The sequence below is a fragment of the Aedes albopictus genome, chromosome 2 (genome assembly GCF_035046485.1).
Source record: "Aedes albopictus strain Foshan chromosome 2, AalbF5, whole genome shotgun sequence".
NCBI classification, from domain to species: Eukaryota; Metazoa; Arthropoda; class Insecta; order Diptera; family Culicidae; genus Aedes; species Aedes albopictus.
In genome coordinates, this window is record NC_085137.1 from 407,545,449 (window position 1) to 407,565,004 (window position 19,556).

At 41.2% G+C, this 19,556-nt stretch overlaps 2 protein-coding genes across 2 annotated transcripts in view; one reads left to right on the top strand and one right to left on the bottom strand.

The window, feature by feature from the left end:
• The window catches only part of LOC109406007 (centrosomal protein Cep290), a 30,485-nt gene extending 21,999 nt beyond the window's left edge, over positions 1-8,486 (top strand). Inside the window, exons 12-13 of the mRNA XM_062853393.1 lie at positions 7,630-7,802; positions 7,868-8,486. Of these exons, the coding sequence (XP_062709377.1) occupies positions 7,630-7,802; positions 7,868-8,471 (777 nt within the window). The 3' untranslated portion in view covers positions 8,472-8,486. The remainder of the gene's footprint in view (positions 1-7,629; positions 7,803-7,867) is intronic.
• A 121-nt stretch (positions 8,487-8,607) lies between these two features.
• LOC109406022 (charged multivesicular body protein 5) lies at positions 8,608-9,722 on the bottom strand. Its single transcript, XM_019679080.3, has 3 exons — positions 9,563-9,722; positions 9,265-9,416; positions 8,608-9,203 (listed from the first exon to the last, which is right to left on the bottom strand). Exons 1-3 carry the CDS (start codon positions 9,629-9,631, stop codon positions 8,747-8,749), a joined length of 678 nt encoding a protein of 225 aa, XP_019534625.2. The 5' UTR covers positions 9,632-9,722; the 3' UTR covers positions 8,608-8,746.
• Positions 9,723-19,556: the final 9,834 nt, after the last annotated feature.

Genomic DNA, 19,556 nt, shown 5'->3' on the forward strand with positions numbered 1-19,556 from the left:
TAATGTAACGCAAGAGTGAGTAGGGGAGGCCTCTGCGTTACACTCATCATTCATTACTTGAAATCGAAAGTACACAGGACAGGGGACGCTAGGATAAGTTGACTTACAGCCTTACAGATTAGATTCATTACAATTAGAAAATTATGGACTGATTAGGTAAAGATAAAACTGTTGATTATAGGAGTTATATTTGTATTTCTTATTTTTATGGGTTTTGTGAATTTATAAAAGTTGACAAATAATCATTATCATTTTTCAGTTGAATGAACTTTTTTGTTTTTATATCTTAGACTGTATCATTTCACTGATCAAAAAAAGCAGGAATTTAGTTAGGACTTAGGACGGTTGACAATGTAAAGGGTTACGATGGATATAATATTACTTTGGACTGAGATGATCACAGATATGCAGAAGACGACTAGCGAAATTAGGAACACAATTTGATACATTATTGACTATATTTTGACAAATAGGGTTTGACAAATTTCTTTACAATATCGAATGGAAGCTCAAAAAGTGTTATCTAACACTAATATGAGAGTTATTTGGGGATGATGCTGGTGCTGTCAATGACTAACATCGGTTATTGACACTATTAGTAATCAGCTTGAAATAATTTTCAGAATGTATTATAAAATAATTGAGGATATTATCTGAATATTGTTTGGGGAAGCTGTCAGAAAAACTAGTTGCCCATATCGGCTAAAAACGCTAGCTCTGGTAGCTGTCATAGAATAATTTTCAGAAATATCAAATGTTTAAAAATTAGCTACGACACATTTTTTTTTCTTTTTGCTCTTTGTATATTTCTTAAGAATAGTACTCTGAAGGCGTTAACATAGACATAGGCACCCTTTTTTTTATCTCTGAATGTTGTCCAGTGATCTCGGAGATTTTCGATTACACGGTCCGACAAAAAATCAACTTTTGTTCTGCCCAGCTCTAAATTTCACCTTTTCTGATTGCTCCCGACTAGAAACTCATAAATCCGAAGTTTTGACCCTCCCCCTCCTGGGAGAGGGGAGGGGCATGGATTTAAAATTTTGAAAAATCGAAAAATTTCGATGTTTTTCGATCGCCATTTCGGCTAAATGCACGATATCAAAAAAGGAAAAGGTTGACCACGGAGCTTTAGGGGTTGTGCAACTACCAACAAAATTTCAGGAAGATCCATCAAGCCATTCTCGAGAAACGGTGTTTTTACGAAATGATGTTTTAAAGATTTCTTATATTGCACGCAAAGAATCCAACTACTATATGGCACAATTGTTGATTTAACCATGTCGTTTAGCATCATGGTGTCTTCGAGGAAGTTTTTCACTACAATAACGTGCTTCTTTTAACCTGTTGGTAAAAATGATCAATCCCGCTAAAAGTGAGATAGAAAATTTACTTTTTGAATTTTTCAAGATACAAGATTGATGTCTTCACAAGAGTTGTAGTAAATGCTGTTCTGAATAACATTGTCGAAGACGCCAAATTCGTAACTCCGTTAGTTTTCAAGATACGTTACGTTTTTATTACCGGCGGTCTCTTGAAAGTGTTTTTTCCTCAATAACTTTTTTCACTTTTGATTCCACAATTCTATTCTCACAGTCTCCAATAGGTCAATCATTTTGACTTTCTAAAGGAGGCAATTACTTGTACTTTCGCATTTGTATGAGGTTATTTGCTTACAATTGCCTATAAAGTAGTGCGGGGCAAAAGTTCGCACCTAACAGTCTCCACAAAATAACTATTAAGCGGAAAGACAATAATTTCGCTTTTCATTGCTTAACGATTCCCTATCATGTAACCTTAAAAAAATAGCACTAGATTTTATCGAGATCTTTCTGTAGCTCTAGTAATAAAACTTTTAATGCAAGTACTTCAATGCGAACATTTGCCACATACTTGGGGAAAAAGTTCGCACATAGTTTAATGGTACAAAGTCCATTTATTTCAAGTTATTTTATGTTTATATTTTCACTATAGCAACGGAATGTGTTTTTTAATTTGGATCTCAACATCATTATTCGTCTTCTTAAATCGACTTAAACGTGATTTGGTTGAAAATACTTTTTAATTCGTGATTTTATGAATTTCTCTTTTTCTATTTTTTTAACATTCGTACACTACTATATTTTTGCTTCAAGCCAATTTGAGTTCTCATTGTTTGAGTCAAAAATATTCTGAGATTTTGTGATTACTGTTGAAATGTTTTGGTTTTTAAATATTCTTCAGGAAAATTTCATTTTTCGTATAACTTTTGGAAAAATAATGCTAGTGTTCAATTCCGCAAAACTATTTTACAATGATAGAATGGTTAGGGAAAATTTTGTAACATGTAAATAGTCGTTATTTAATACAAAAGAAACAATTACATCTCTCAAGAAACAATGCTAGCTAGAGCAAAAATGTTTGTTGGGCTGAGAGGTCGCGAAAACATAAATTTTTAGATGATAAAAAAAGAAATACGCTTTAGAAGACATTATAAATTATTTTCAGATATGCTAAACAATCCTAGCCATTAGCTATAAAGTACAAAAATGTTCCCTAACCAAAGGGTTAAAATTAATAACTGTTATGTCAACATAAAAATAAAATATGATCCTATATTTTCCAAAGAACGACAAACCCATTAAATATAACGTCCACGTGGTTTCCTATGAAATGGCTGAATTTCAAAAAAATATGAACTTTTGCACAAGTTCACTTATTTGGCGTTTGGGCGGTGCCATGTTTACACAGAATGTACTTGTTTTCATGGCCACCTAGATAACACGGCTCCGCACAAAAGTCAATCGATTGAACACATGGCATTAATCCACATTCTTTTTCTTTTTTTACCATGGAACAATGAACCACTACACAATGGTCCAGTGCCGTATCTATAGCTTAACTAAAAGCTTTACATCTAAACTATTAGATTTAGCTATGTTGTCAATATTATGTAAAATTAGAGAGTTTTTAATAATCCAATTTAAGAAAGTTATCCTTGGGTTTCTTCTAAAAATGGCTTTTTTTCTTTTTGGCACTTCTTATCTTATGATGGTTCAAGTTGATTTTCAATTTATTAGCATTGTTCAAAATTTCTAATTTTAATTTTTTAATGACGAAGAAACTAAAAAATGATTTTTTTTTTGTTTAAGGTGATTAAGTAAATTTTGAAAATATGGTATTTTCATATAAAAACGGCCATAATTACGAAAAAATAAAAGGATACGAGATTTTAGTCTTAAACACAAATGTATGATATTACAAGTAAAAAAAAACTATTCAGAGATTTGTGGACATTCATTGCTTTATATAAAAAAAATAACAAGTTGATAATTTGATCTTAAGAAAAACTTAGACCTCCAATATTAAAAAAGCATTAAAAATTTGAAGAAACTTCTACATTCTTGCATAAATCAAAAACTTATAATTTGGCCGTCGCGTATAGTGGTGAGCAAGGTTGGTTACCTCTCACCTCAGTCGGTGAGACAAAAATTTCTTATCACGTCTTACTTTGGAAGGAAAGTCTAGCAGTTCGTCCCGGCCCATGTGTCAATGGGTATGATATGTAGGGTATTATGTTTAGAATATCTCTTTTCCCGCACCTCCTCGCTTTGATATTTGGTCAAGCACTCTAGTATATATTTACGTTTTTTTAGATTAATCATCAAAACAATTGAAAATTGAAGTCGAAAAAGCTAGCCAGGATCATGTTGGCCACACTAGGGTTATTACCCAGTCAACCAGTCATCGTATAAGATGTTAAAATGGAGGCGATATGCGTACATTTTACATGTGCCTAAATGGAGACATGCACGCATATGGCCTCCACTTTATCACCTTATACGATGACTGGTTGTCTGGGTAACAACTATTATATTATGGCATTTGGAAGTATTCATTAAATACATTGTATACAAAAACTGAAAACCAAGCCGTATTCCTGTATGCTATAAATAGAAATAAACACATTTCGTGGCTATAGTGAGAGGATAAACATGAATTAACTTGGAACTTTGTACCATTAAACTATCTTTTATCATGTGCGAACTTTTTCCCCAAGTATGGGGCAAATGTTCGCATTGAAGTACTTGCATTAAAAGTTTTATTACTAGAGCTACAGAAAGACCTCGATAAAATCTTGTGCTATTTTTTGAAGGTTACATGATAGGGAATCGTTAAGCAATGAAAAACGAAATTATTGTCTTTCCGCTTAATAGTTATTTTGTGGAGACTGTTAGGTGCGAACTTTTGCCCCGCACTACTTTATAGGCAATTGTAAGCAAATAACCTCATACAAATGCGAAAGTACAAGTAATTGTCTCCTTTAGAAAGTCAAAATGATTGACCTATTGGAGACTGTGAGAATAGAATTGTGGAATCAAAAGTGAAAGAAGTTATTGCGGAAAAAAAACTTTCAAGAGACCGCCGGTAATAAAAACGTAACGTATCTTAAAACTAACGGAGTTACGAATTTGGCGTCTTCGACAATGTTATTCAGAACAGCATTTACTACAACTCTTGTGAAGACATCAATCTTGTATCTTGAAAAATTCAAAAAGTAAATTTTCTATCTCACTTTTAGGGGGATTGATCATTTTTACCAACAGGTTAAAAGAAGCACGTTATTGTAGTGGAAAACTTCCTCGAAGACACCATGATGCTAAACGACATGGTTAAATCAACAATTGTGCCATATAGTAGTTGGATTCTTTGCGTGCAATATAAGAAATCTTTAAAACATCATTTCGTAAAAAACACCGTTTCTCGAGAATGGCTTGATGGATCTTCGTGAAATTTTGTTGGTAGTTGCACAACCCCTAAAGCTCCGTGGTCAACCTTTTCCTTTTTTGATATCGTGCATTTAGCTGAAATGGCGATCGAAAAACATCGAAATTTTTCGATTTTTCAAAATTTCAAATCCATGCCCCTCCCCTCTCCCAGGAGGGGGAGGGTCAAAACTTCGGATTTATGAGTTTCTAGTCGGGAGCAATCAGAAAAGGTGAAATTTAGAGCTGGGCAAAAAAATTGTCGGACCGTGTTATTGAAATATTGTTCAATTATCAAATCATCTTTGGAGCTTCCATTCGATCAAAACACTAGTGCGATGGGAAAAGTTAAAAACAGTATTTTTAAAAACTACTACGATCCAATGCTAATTACTACACACTTTGCTCAAGTTGACGACATCGTCTAGTCCATCGTGAGTATTGGTCCTAGTAGGGGGAAAGTTGGGAAAGGGTCCATGCTTTGCTATCAGCTGTCCTGCAGCTCCACCTGGTCACTCTTAAAAAAAAAATTGAGTAATATACAATAATTGAATATATTTAAATTAGTACTTTATCAAAACAGATTTGCTTCTCTTAAATATTACAATGATATCCAGTAATATTCTCTAAATCTAGTGAAATCAACCGAAAGTAGGAAGGAAAGTTGCAGCACTTAATAGTGCTGATAGATTCGAAGCTAACGTGCGAACAATGGATTACTGCACGAATATATACTGGCCTGCTTGCTCTCACACGAGGTTTGACTTTTGAGCGGTGTCGACACCGCTCAAACGTCCAATTTTCTTTGGAAGTGGACGGGCCAGCCTAAGTTTGTGCAGTGGACCATACTTAACCCTTATGTGGCCGGCAGGGTACCCAAGTACCCAGCACCCATTTAAAATACACGGTGTAGAAAAAAGCAAAACGTTTGCCGGCCACATAACGGTTAAACGCTTTATTGACGTCATAATGCGTTCGACGTGATATTTTGGACAAAAACTGATAAGCTGAAGGACGTAACTTGTGTATGACTAGGCTAGGTTCTAGCGAAAAAAATTTGAGGTACATTCACTTTTCATAATACTTCCCTTTGGACATAGCGTGTGACATTTCTAGGTTACGGGGGAGAAAATGGCATGGTTTATCTAAGTAGGATAGGATAAATGAACGGATTGACTCTGTTTTAATAGTTAGGTTGTTTTCATATCTCGTATCATTGGAAGCCCATGACATGTTCAAAACTAGTGTCTATCATTGGGGATGGCGCCAGAGCTGTTGTAGGTGGCTACCAACATAGGTGTTATCGCAGTACCGGTTGTTGTCTTCAATTGGTATTTGACCGTAATATTTCTTGGAGATAGCATAGGCACAGTTATCAACATAGACAGCATTTTGTGTTATGTTATTTTCAAGAAGTAATAGCAAGGACATAAACATTCCTGGGGCTTCAGGTTCCGCGGGTTAAGATTTATTCTGATAGCTTCATAGACTTCACATGACTGAGGGCGAACATGACTAATACATGTATGGGAGGGAAAATGCAAAATTTTGATTAAAACTACTAAGGCACAATGTAAACACTAGTTTTAAATTGGGCAACATAGCCTACTCCGTCTAAACATTGCACACTGGGCCACGAGCGGGATCTAGCAAGTAAAAACCTCTAGCGTTTTGGGAGTACATTTTTTTGAGTTGGTGTCTTCTGAGACTTGTATTAATTTTACCTGTACTTTTATGTGGTGAAGATAATTAGTTGGTAACTTTGCCGCATAGGTGGCGCTGCGATACTAACTTTTTTGTCTTACGTCCTAGAGGTTTCCCGTCTTCTGCAAAGTTGTAGAGCGTGCAAAAATAAGTAAAGTTGCCGAAGACACCAAAGTTGTGTGACTTCAAATAACAAAGTTATATTAAAAATAGTAAAATTTACGTGAAAATCACGTTTTCATGACTATTTTGAATGTTTATCGCAAATTTATCAATTTTAACTCTTCACACGTGTTAATCAAAGTAGCCTGTGTCTGATGATACCAACTTTACAATTTTTCGGGATCTTTAAAATGGTTTTTTGGGCAAAATGGTAAAAATTACCATACCAAAATAGCAATACCTCTAGGAATTGCTCCGGAAATTCCTCTAGGAATTCCTCCGGAAATTCCTCTAGGAAATCCTCCGGAAATTCCTCTAGGAATTCCTCCGGAAATTCCTCTAGGAATTCCTCCGGAAATTCCTCTAGGAATTCCTCCGGAAATTCATCTAGGAATTCCTCCGGAAATTCCTCTAGGAATTCCTCCGGAAATTCCTCTAGGAATTCCTCCGGAAATTCCTCTAGGATTTCCTCCGGAAATTCCTCTAGGAATTCAATCGGAAATTCCTCTAGAAATTCATCCAGAAATTCCTCTGGAAATTTCTCCAGAACTTCTCAAGGAATTTTTTCGGAAATTCCTCTAGGAATTCCTCCAGAAATTCCTCAAGGAATCCCTCTGCAATATCTTCTTGAAATTCCTCCGGAAATTCCTCTAGGAATTCCTCCGGAAATTCCTCTAGGAGTTCCTTCGGAAATTCCTCTAGGAGTTCCTTCGGAAATTCCTCTACGGATTCCCTCGGAAATGTTTGTTTTATTATTTTTGCTCTTTTGTCACTTATGTCAAACAAACCAATGGTAAATTTGGCCATTGAGTTATTTTGTTTAAATGGTTAAACTTGCCATTATTTTGTAATTTTCTCCTACCAGGGTGTCTTAAAGGGGCCTTACTTTTGAAGGCTTTTATTTTTATGCCTAGAAAGCTGTTTACAGCAATTTCCTTGTGGTCTTTAATTACAAATACATGTAGTCGTAGTTTTTATACGTTATTTGATTACCTTTATACGTTTTTACATTTTAAAGGGTTCCAACACGATGACCCACGAGTTGGAAAGGATGCAGGAAAAGATATCGAATCTGGAAGCACAGAACATTCGGCTGGAGGCAAAAACGCTTCAGCTTCAGCTGGACAACGACATGCTGCGACAGAGTGACGAATCCGAAAGATTGCACAGTCAGATCAAGCATCTCGAGGAGTGAGTTTTGTACAGTAATCACAATCAGTTATAGCGAGTAACTTTCTTTTCTACGATCGAAACAGGTACATAATAGTGTTGAAGGAGGAACTCAGCAAAGTCACAGCAGGATGCCCGGAAACGATCAACTTTGATAATCTGTGTCAACGGTGTTCACGTTCCAGTACTGCCGGAGCTGCCAGCAATAGTGAGCTAGCTGACTACAATTCGAAGTTGGAACAAACCGTAATTGCTTTACGAAGAGTTGTGGAAAAATTGAAAGTGGAGAACAAGCAACTGAAGGAGAACAAAGCATATTCATCGGGAGTGGCCAACGATCGGAAATCTGCCCTAGGCGTGACCAAAGAAAGCTACGACCGTCTGCAGAAGGAATACGACAAACTTCAACAAAACTACACGGAAGCCCTGAATCGAGTAGCTGCCTTACAAGTGGAAGTTGAGTTGCTTTCAAGTGTCACATGCTCGCGGTGTCATCCCCGGGAGGGTGCTGCTCAGGAACCGGAGCAACCAGATTTGCTAGAGAAGAAAACGCAGCTGCTGGAGAAGGCAAAGATTCTGCTTAGCCGGGCAGCAGCCAAAGAACGATACTTGAAGGAACAAATTGCACTGCTCAGAAGAAAATGCTCAGATTTGCAGAACGTACCTGTTATCGATGAGATCAGCGAGTAGATTCCTCCGTGAGTCGTGGCATCTCCTTATCACTGCCAAGTTGTGTTGATGATTTATAATTTGTTTGAGTTTTGGATTTGTTCACTCTTTGTTTCCGATAACAGTCACACAACCATTTCAAAAAGCACAATTTCACTTAGGGTGAATAGTTATTTTTAAACGTATTATGTATCTTCGGTCGTGCAAAAAAGCTTTCACAGATATAGTAAGCCTTAATTAGTAAAATAAAACAAAATAACCGCCAGAATGACTTAGTTCACTCACACACATCCACTTTAGGTGCTTTTCACTTGGGTCGGGATCTGAGGCAAACCGAATTCATCGACCAGAATGCCATCCTTATTGGTAACACTGTCCGCCCCTGGTTCCTTGTCCGGAGCAGCTGGAGCTTTCACCACATCATCCAAATAGCTAGTATCGTCATCCAGAGCAATCTCATCGCCCAAGGCATCCAGCTCCGCCTGCAGATCGTCGTCGTCAATCTCCGGCATTCCATAACTGCGTCCCATCGCCTCTTGGACCTCATCGGCCTGCTCCAGCATGTCAGCCATATCATCCTGAATGTCTTCGATCTCCTCGATGTTGATCTTCTTGAACTCCTTTTTCATCGACTTCATGCCGTCTTTCATTGCGGCCACAGTGGCGTGCGTATCCTTCAGAGTTTGGGCAGCAAAGTTCGCTTGCTCCATGTTGAACGACTGGTTCCTCAGATTTTCCACCTGGTTTTCATACCTGAAAATGCGAGAAGAGTAACTAAATGCTAGAAACCACCAAACCGATCTTCCACACGTACTGTTTCCGTTGTTTGAGCACTCGCATCGCTTTCTGCTTGACGGCGTTCTTGGCCGGACCCTCCCGCATCTTGGCCATCTGATCCTTGTATTTGCGCAGCTCGGCATCGAGGGTGCGGATTTTCGTGTCTATGGTTTCCGCGCGGGAGTCAACCTGCGGATGAAACGATATTCAGCGACCTTGACCAAAAATTGGCGTTTTACGATAGCGCCCGACCCCGATGATATCGGGTCCGGAAGCTAGATGACTCATCGCCTCAAGCAAAACAACAAAATCGAACACTATTCACTCAGACTTACCCCCTTGATGCAGTCATCGATGCTAGGTCCGGGTTCTTTGGGCTTCGATTTACCAAACAAGCGGTTCATTTTTGCACAATTCCTACAAAGTTTAGAAGGAAAAAGATTTTTTCTCTTGCAGGACGAAAAAAGGTGTTTACTTTCACTAGTCACAAAAACGACATTCCAGGCCAAACATGTCTAAAGGTCCAATCTGCAGAAGAGAGGCTCTCTTTGGTTTCTCTCTCTTCCGTTAATATCTCAGCTGTTTATTTGTATTTTGATTGCCTCCCTGCATTGAACGATGGTCAAAACAATCGCCTTTTGATTAGTACTGCAAAAATAGTTGAAAAGTGTACCATAACATTGCAATAATTGAAAGAGAAAGTAAACAAAGAGAGCCTCTCAAATGCAGATAGGACCTATTGAAATGTTTGGCCTGATTCGTCTTCGACGCAAGCAAAACAAAAACAGGGAAGAAGCTGTCAATCAAAACGTCTTATTCAGATGTTTGCACGAGCTTCACGAATAGATGGCGCGGATGGCGCACAGGTGAGAAGAGAACAAAATTTGCAGGAAGACGTACGTTATACAGTCACTATATACACAGTCTGGCGGACTGTCACTTTCGACCGGAGCCAATCGAGCATGACGTCATAGTGTCCACACAGATAAATGCTACACCGTGACGTCATGCTCGATTGGCTCCGGTCGAAAGTGACAGTCCGCCAGACTGTGTATAGGGCACTGCATGAAATTCTTTCCTTCTCTTTCACTCTTACATAAATTTTGTAAACAACAAGGCCAAGAAACTTCAAAATCCCATACAAAATCAAAACAATGCAGTGCCCTATATAGTGACTGTAGTACGTTAGGGTGGATCTTGACACGGCTTGCATGCAGTGAAAACTACTATTCAGGCCAAACATTTCAATAGGTCCTATCTGCATTTGAGAGGCTCCCTTTGTTTACTTTCTTTTTCAATTATTGCAATATAATGGTACACTTTTCAACTATTTTTGCAGTACAAATCACAAGACGATTGTTTTTACCATCGTTCATATCAGGGAGGCAATCAAAATACAAATAAATAGCTGAGATATTAACGAAAGAGAGAGAAACCAAAAAAAGCCGCCAAGCCGCCTTTCAGTGCAGATAAATCGGGGAGTCAGTAGAGGGTGCATAATAATATAAAATTTTACCACAGAGAACAGACGTCGATCTTCGCTTTCTGCCTTGTGTAAAACTTTGTAACGGTCATATCGGAGTATGTGGTTATGCTCCCGTTGCGCTGCGCTAGCGTCCCATCACTTACATTGTTGTGTTGTCATATTTGTTTCCAGTGCTCGCCGTTTTTGGCCGTTTGGCGCTCGTGTCGCTTTGTGGGCTAGTGTATTTTAACGATGAACACTGCCATCGTGGGGTCAAATCGACTTTATATGTGGGGCAGTCTCCGTTGGTGGCGTTGAGGTACACTTAAATCATTTACACACGATTTCGACGTATTTTTGTTCGAGCTTGAATGTCTGTTCTCTGTGATTTTACCTAAATGGATTCATTATTATTTAAATCGATTACAATAGTCCATTTTACGAACCGATTTTATGAATGAATTTTGACAGGGGGTAGCGTCCAATAACCCGTGAAAACCAATACCGTATTACCCCGCTAATACGACACCGACTGTTGTCGTATAACCGGGGTAAACTTTTAATTCGACAAACTGGTCACCCTACACCACCATGCTCATTGAAATTTGGCAACTCTATTTTTGTTTTTGTTTTGATTTCCGGATTTGTTATGAAACATAATTTCATCAAATTTCATCAAATGCGGTGGCGCGAACGAAAAGCTCGTTCTTTCTACGATTGTTGCCATCCTCAGTTCATTCCGGTTGGTCTCCAGGCGGTTTGGGTGTTGAATACCCGAATAAAAAATACAGTAGAACAATCGAATGTTGTATTGTAACAGTACTATTTAGAACCATATTGTTACAATAAACACCACTGTAAAAATAAAAAATACAAAAACAATAAGATGTAATCACAGACAAACAGACATACTACTCAAATCGCAATCATCGCACAATTTAACGGTCATTTTGAAAATAAAGTGTGGTTCGGACTGTGCTCGCATGTGTCATGGTGGCGCTGCTGTGCCTACATTACCTCTCAATTTTGGAGAGAAATGAACGCGACGCCGATCAATGTTTACATAAAATGACTCAATCATGAACTTTCATTCATGTTTTTTGAATGGATGACGCCACGGGGGAGTCGTCACCTGCTAAAATGTTACATCGAGCCGAGGGAAACAACACCTGCAAATGAATGCTTCGGATTGAGCATTATAGAGGGTGCTAGTGAGATGCCAAACGTTGTTTTTGAAGCCAATTTCTTTTGAGTAATATGTCTGTTTGTCTGTGATGTAATGTTAGACACCATACAGTGAATTGTAAATGAGATTTTTACAATATACTATACGGGTTGTTAAGTATCGTAACAATATAAAAAAATATTTTTCTCCATATATATTTTTTTACAAAACCATACATTTTATTGTAAATGAATTGTTCGAAATACTGATACGTGGGCTTTAATATACCGTACATTGTATGGTACACGTATGGTTTCAAACAATAAAATGTACCGTAAATATATTGTTTTTAATTGTAATTTCACTACTGGTTATAAATTTAATCATGGTTTTGGAATGGTTATCTTTTGTTATGTTGTATTGTTTTACATTAGATAAACCATATAATGTTATATTATCTCGTCATGTTCCTTCGATAATGGCAGTTCTAGCCAAACTAACCTAAACTCGTCTAAGTCTGAGTAGCCTCTGATTGCATTAACAGTTGAAGCTTAAGCTCCCATGTCCCACCAGCCAGATAACCGGGTTTTGCAAACTAAGCATTATTTGTGGCAACACTTTGAGCGGCATGATGGAACTATGCCTAGCGCGCTAAGTGTTATTAGACCACTAATGTAGTTGCATGAAGTGGGTGACAAGGTACATAAGTATCATTACAGCGTGCTTAACCATTATTGCAATATTAAGGCTCCAATTTGACTGAAATATGAAATGTGTACATAACAACTCATGAGAAAACTGTCAAGTTCGATTCAACTATAAGGTTAAAAAGCGAAGACGAACTTATTTCAGAAGTCGTTTCAGTGTCCAGTCCAGTCCTTATGTTAAAAATGTCAAAGATAAATCGCATTTAATTCGGATGTTGTACAAGGCAATTTCACATGAGAGAAGAAGAGAATGAATAGTGTTGAACTCATCCACTGATTTACGGTAATCTGGCCTGCGTCTTTCCGGGTTGACCTACATTCGTATTCCTCTCATCGCACTCTGTTGAAGAACAACCTCTGGCAGCACGGTTGTGTCATCAGGCAACCGCCGCTACTGTGGTGTGCCCCACCGAACGGGCGGCACTGTGGTAGCTGTCAAATGTTTCCCTCCATTTTATTATTATCAAAGCGTATTCAAATCAATACAGACGTGTTTGTTATTTCTCTCGAAGTGTGTTCGTTTTATTACTTCCGGTTTCTCCGTGTCCATCCGAAAACCCATTTCAGGTTTTGGGTCCAGTAATCGCGTCGCGCGTGTGGAACATTCGGAACATTTGTGAAAAGTGGAATTCGTGATGGAGGAGGAAAAAGTCGAACGTGTTTTTCTGCCGCTGTTCGACGGCACAAACTATGCAGCATGGAAGTTCCGCATGCTGATACTCCTGGAGGAGCATGAGCTCGTGGAGTGTGTGGAAACTTTTGCTGCGGATGTGCCGGAACTGCAGGAAGTGCCGGGCGACAGTGAAGCAGTGAAGAAAACGAAAGAATTGGCAAGAGAGAAGAGGAAGAAAATGGACCGCAAGTGCAAATCGTTGCTAGTGCCGCGTATTCACGATTCGCAGCTGGAATATATCCAGGATAAACCCGCTCTGAAGGACATTTGGGATGCATTGCGTCGTGTGTTCGAGCGGCGCAGTATCGCGAGCAGGATGCATCTGAAGCGGCAGATGCTCACAATGCGTTTCGAAGGTGGTACGCTGCAGCAACATTTTCTCCGGTTCGATAAATTAGTGCGCGAGTACCGGGCGACGGATGCGGTGTTGGAGGAGATCGACGTGATCTGCCACCTCCTACTGACTCTTGGCAGTTCGTATGCCACCGTGGTTACCGCGATTGAGACAATGCCGGAAGAAAACTTGTCGCTTGAGTTTGTGAAGTGTCGATTGCTAGACGAAGAAACCAAGCGAAAAGGTGTCGAAATGTGTTCCCCCGCCGCGAGTGGTGAAGCTGCTTTCTCCGGCTCGAAGAAGCCGGCGCCGACGAAGCCGAAGAACATGAAGTGTTTCGGGTGCAAGCAGGAGGGACACAAGTTGTCGGAATGCCCCGTGAAGAAGAAGAGTGGGAACAAAAGTGCAAAATCGAAAGCGAATGTTGCCGAACAAGGTGGTGTTTGTTTTGCCGGCTTCAGCAGGGGTTCCGAAGTACAGTGTGGGTCGCGAAAAGTGAACTGGTTCATCGATTCTGGGTGTTCGGATCACCTGGTGAACGACAGATCGCTGTTCGAGGATCTGAAAGTGCTGGACCGTCCGATTGAAATCGCGATCGCGAAGAATGAACAGTGCATTGTGGCGAAGCATTCCGGGACTGTTCGCGTGCTCTCCCATGTCAACGGAAAGCAAATCGAGTGCACAGTGAAGAACGTATTGTACGTGCCAGAACTGAGATGCAATTTGTTTTCGGTGATGAGAGTGGACGATGCGGGGATGAAAGTGATCTACGAAAAAGGGAAAGTAAAAATCCTGCGGGGATCGGAAATAGTCGCCACTGGTTCGCGTGTCGGACGATTGTACGGTTTGAATTTTTCAACCGTCAAGGAGAGTGCGAAGGAATCGTTGCTCTCGTGCGGGAGGATTCCAAGGAGCTTGGAGCTGTGGCATCGTCGGTTCGGACATTTAAATGCCAGAAGCCTCGGAAAACTGATTCGCGATGAGGTGACCGGTTTGAAAGTGGACGGCGCAGTGAAAGACAGAGACATGATCGTGTGCGAGTCGTGCGTCGTTGGCAAGCAAACTCGAAAGCCTTTCGCAGTGCGTGATGGAAAACGTTCGTCGCGTGTGCTCGAGCTGGTTCACTCGGATGTGTGCGGTCCGGTTACGCCGGTTGGAGTATCGGGGGTGAAGTATTTCGTAACTTTCACCGATGACTGGAGCCATTTTGCCGTAGTGTTCCTGATCACATCGAAGGACGAGGTGTTTGAGTGTTTCCAGACGTACGAGGCGTTGGCGACGGCGAAGTTCGGGCAAAGGATCCATCGGCTGCGATGCGACAATGGTGGTGAGTACAAAAGCAAACAATTCGAACGTTTTTGTAAGTCCAAGGGCATCCAAGTGGAATGGACTGTTCCTCACACACCTGAGCAGAATGGAGTAAGCGAGCGGCTCAATCGAACTCTCGTAGAGAAGGCTCGATCCATGCTGGAGGACTCTGGAGTAGATAAGCGGTTCTGGGGTCAGGCGATTCAAACCGCAGCGTTTCTGCTGAACCGTAGTCCGACGTCAGCAATCGCACCGAATGTGACACCATATGAGCTGTGGGAAGGTAGCAAGCCGGACGTGAGTAAACTCCGGACGTTCGGCTGTAGCGTATACGTGCACGTTCCGAAGGAGCAGCGGAGGAAGCTGGACGCGAAAGCGTGGAAGGGGATTTTCCTGGGATACGCCAACAATGGTTACCGCGTATGGAACCCACGGAGCGGAAAAATCATCCACGCTCGAGACGTAGATTTCCTGGAAGCTGGAGAGCCGAAGACGAAGGTCGACAGAACAGTTTCAAGTGACGTCTTCTCGGTTCCGAAGAAGGATGACAGGGAGGACGATAGCGACGTCGAGGAAGAAGCAAACTCCGATGATGAGTCGAACGAAGAGTTCGACAGTTTCCGTAATGATGATGGGTCGGATTCTGCCGAAGAACCGCCGGAGGAAAATCACGGAAGCGGACCAAGCGAAGTAGCTGAACGAAGCAGCGGTGAATCAGGAAGACCGCGGCGGAATCGGAGCGTTCCGTCCTGGCACGCGGATTACGAAGTGGACTATGCTGCATACGCGCTGAATGCAACTAGCTACGTGGAAAATCTTCCAAATTCCATAGCAGAAGCGAGGAATCGAAGCGACTGGGTCCTATGGCAGGCTGCCATCCAGGAGGAAATGGATTCTTTGAAGAAGAACGGGACGTGGAAGTTGACGAAGCTACCGGCGAACCGTACACCGATTACCAACAAGTGGGTTTTCAAGGTGAAGCGCGGCGTGGACGGAGCACCGGATCGATACAAGGCTCGATTGGTGGCTCGGGGATTCAGCCAACGGTACGGGATAGACTACAGCGAAACATATTCTCCAGTTGCGAAGCTGGATACTCTGCGCACTGTGTTAGCTCTGGCGAACCAGGAGAAGTTGGTCGTTCATCAAATGGACGTGAAGACGGCCTTCTTGAACGGAACGTTAACGGAGGAGATTTTCATGGTACAACCAGAGGGATTCGAGCAAGGAGAAGGATTGGTTTGTCGTCTAGAGAAGTCCATCTACGGGTTGAAGCAGGCCTCACGCGCGTGGAATGAGCGGTTCCACAACTTCGTCGAGCAACGGCTGAAGTTCAAGCGAAGCGAGAACGACCAATGCCTGTATACTCGAAGGATTGGTTCGGAGAAGTTGTTCATCGTTTTGTATGTTGACGACATTCTCATTGCGGGTTCGTTGAAGGCAGTCAAGATGGTGAAGGAGCTCCTGTCCCGAGAATTTGAAATGACCGACATGGGTGACATCAAAAGTTTCTTGGGGATGAGAATCGACTATGATTTGGAAGGCGGAGTAATGCGGATCAGCCAGCAGCAATATCACGAGGACGTTTTGAGAAGATTCGAGATGAGTGATTGCAAGCCGATTTCAACTCCGCTGGAGCATCGTCTGAAGTTGCCGAAAGGAATAGAGGAGAAAAGGATCACCAAGCCGTATCGAGAGCTCGTGGGTTGTTTGACCTATGCGGCAATGACAACGAGACCGGATTTGGCAGCGGCAGTGAATTTTCTAAGCCAGTTCCAGAGTTGTCCGAATGAGATTCACTGGGTGCACTTGAGAAGGGTCCTACGATACCTCAAGGGAACCGTTACCGTGGGATTAGTGTACCGCAGAGGAAGTGATGCTGCAGCAGTGGAAGTATACTCCGATGCTGATTGGGCCAATGATCAGTTCGATAGGCGCTCGGTCAGTGGCTGTATTTTCCAAGTGTTCGGAGCAACGGTTGGTTGGATAACCCGAAAGCAGCAGACAGTCTCCCTTTCATCGACGGAAGCAGAACTTACCGCATTGTGCACAGCAGCTTGTCACGAAATGTGGTTAATTCGATTGCTGGAAGATCTGTGGTGGAAACCGAAGGAGGCGACTACGTTCTACGAGGGCAATCAGTCAGCGATGCGGATCACCGAGAATTCGAAGGATTTCGGTCGTCTGAAGCACGTGGATGTGAAATTCCACTTCTTGCGGGATCTGGTGAAGCAGGGGCGAATTCGACTTCAGTTCCTACCTTCGTCGGATCAGCCAGCCGATATGATGACCAAGGGTCTACCAGGGCCAGCTTTTCAGAGACATCGAGCTGCTATTGGTCTGTCGAGTTGCAGCGGTTGAGCAGGGGTGTTGAAGAACAACCTCTGGCAGCACGGTTGTGTCATCAGGCAACCGCCGCTACTGTGGTGTGCCCCACCGAACGGGCGGCACTGTGGTAGCTGTCAAATGTTTCCCTCCATTTTATTATTATCAAAGCGTATTCAAATCAATACAGACGTGTTTGTTATTTCTCTCGAAGTGTGTTCGTTTTATTACTTCCGGTTTCTCCGTGTCCATCCGAAAACCCATTTCACACTCTACATACCTAGCCCACCATATCTCTTGGATATACAGTCCTTAGGACACCTGGTTTACCACTTCATTTAAGCATTTTATTGACTTTAAATTTTAAATAGATGTTTCAACTTATTCACTTTTTTCTCTTTCGTTTCCTTTGCAACAAAAATGTCACGGACATCAACAAAATAAAGCAGGGAAAAAATCATAAACTGAATAAAAAATTAAAAATGCACGGAAAAAGATTGTTTCGGAATAGTGAATGGTTCAAACGTATAAAAAACAGTATAATATATTGTTACATAAAGATCGGATGTAAACGTATAATAGCTACCAATGTGCAAAGCTTTTAGCGAACCATTCCATTACAATACACTATATTGTAGCTGGTACACTGTATGGTACAGGAATGGTTTTCACCAAATACCCTATGGTTAGTTTTTATCCGGGTAGCACCAACTCAGAACTTCCGAAATTTGCGGCTGCAAGAGGAGTTGCTGCGGGTGCGAGTATAAGCGCAATATCAAACTGTTTTGCATTTATTTACAGTGTACATCGCTGTGACATTTGAACACAGAGAACAGACATCCAGGCTAGAACAAATTTCATTTGGAAAGCTGTGAAGGATTTGAATCTTTACTTGAGTGAGGCTTCAAACCAATATACGATGACAACACTAACGCCACCAAACTACATTCACTATATACACAGTCTGGCGGACTGTCACTTTCGACCGGAGCCAATCGAGCATGACGTCATAGTGTCCACACAGATAAATGCTACACCGTGACGTCATGCTCGATTGGCTCCGGTCGAAAGTGACAGTCCGCCAGACTGTGTATATAGTGACTGTACACCAAACACCATATTGCAACAGTCAGTGGTGAATCGAAACATTTCAAGTGGTGAATTAAATTAGTATGGAAAATTAACCGATTGCAGCGCCACGCCACAGACAAACAGACGTAACACCTTGAACGATTTTCATGGAAATCCATCGCCCAGTTCACACTACCATCACCTGGTGGAAAAGTTGCACGAATCACTGTGTTGTGCCATATCGTCAACAGAAGGCGCTAGTGTGAAACGTCAAACACATAGAAAAACGATGCGCGCGCCTCTGGTTGTGAAAGCCACAACTATGAAAATTTAAAATGATCGTTAAAAGCGTGGTCGACGGAAATTTCGCAAGTGTTACGTCTGTTTGTCTGTGGCCACGCTATTGCCACTTATGTTGCCGATTTCAAATATATAGCCGTTAAATTCCTTACACAGTTTCGAAACTGGACTTGGATGTCTGTTCTCTGTGATTTGAACACTTTTTAATTCGACATGTGTCGTATAAGCGGGGTACGAATTAAAAAGTGTCGTATTAAAACCATTAAAACGTGTCGAACCAGAGGGGTAAGACGGTATCAACATTGATGTTGTCACTTCGTAAAATGGCTCATTGTAAAGCCACAGACAAACAGACGTAACACTTACGAAATTTCCATCGACCACGCTTTCAACGATCATTTTAAATTTTCATAGTTGTGGCACAGTTGTGGCTTTCACAACCAGAGGCGCGTGCATCGTTTCTTTGCGTTTGACGTTTTACACTAGCGCCTTCTGTTGACGATTTTGTACATCACAGTGATTCGGGAAACGTTTCCACCAGGTGATGATATAGTGTGAAATTGTTCTAGGTGTTACGTCTGCTTGTCTGTGTCAAAGCGATCGCAGACTAGCGTCACAATTTACGCCTCACGATTTGGCATACACGCAAAAACGCCTTCGCTCAAAAATGTGTTCGGCCTGCACATTTTTAGTAAACATCCATGCCGCACATGACTGTGTTGGAGACACACATTTTTTTAAATTGCTCGTACGCTCACATGAGCATGTATTTTGCAATAATTTCGACATGGCAACCTCACTGGGTTTATAAACCACCTTCAAATACCGAAAATTATTGATATTTTGCAAAAATGTGAGCGTATGAGCAATTTTAAAAAATGTGTGTTTCCAACACAGTCCCTGTGCGGCATGGGCGTTACTCAAAAATGAGAGCTTTTGTTTTAGAGAGTACAGCTCTTTTCAAGATTTCGACTCTCATAT

Coding starts and splice junctions, on each gene's coding strand:
- LOC109406022 (XM_019679080.3), bottom strand. CDS start 9,631: ATGAACCGCTTGTTTGGTAAATCGAAGCCCAAAGAACCCGGACCTAGC. Junction 9,417..9,562: donor TCGATGACTGCATCAAGGGG/GTAAGTCTGAGT, acceptor TTTCATCCGCAG/GTTGACTCCCGCGCGGAAAC. Junction 9,204..9,264: donor GTGCTCAAACAACGGAAACA/GTACGTGTGGAA, acceptor TCGCATTTTCAG/GTATGAAAACCAGGTGGAAA.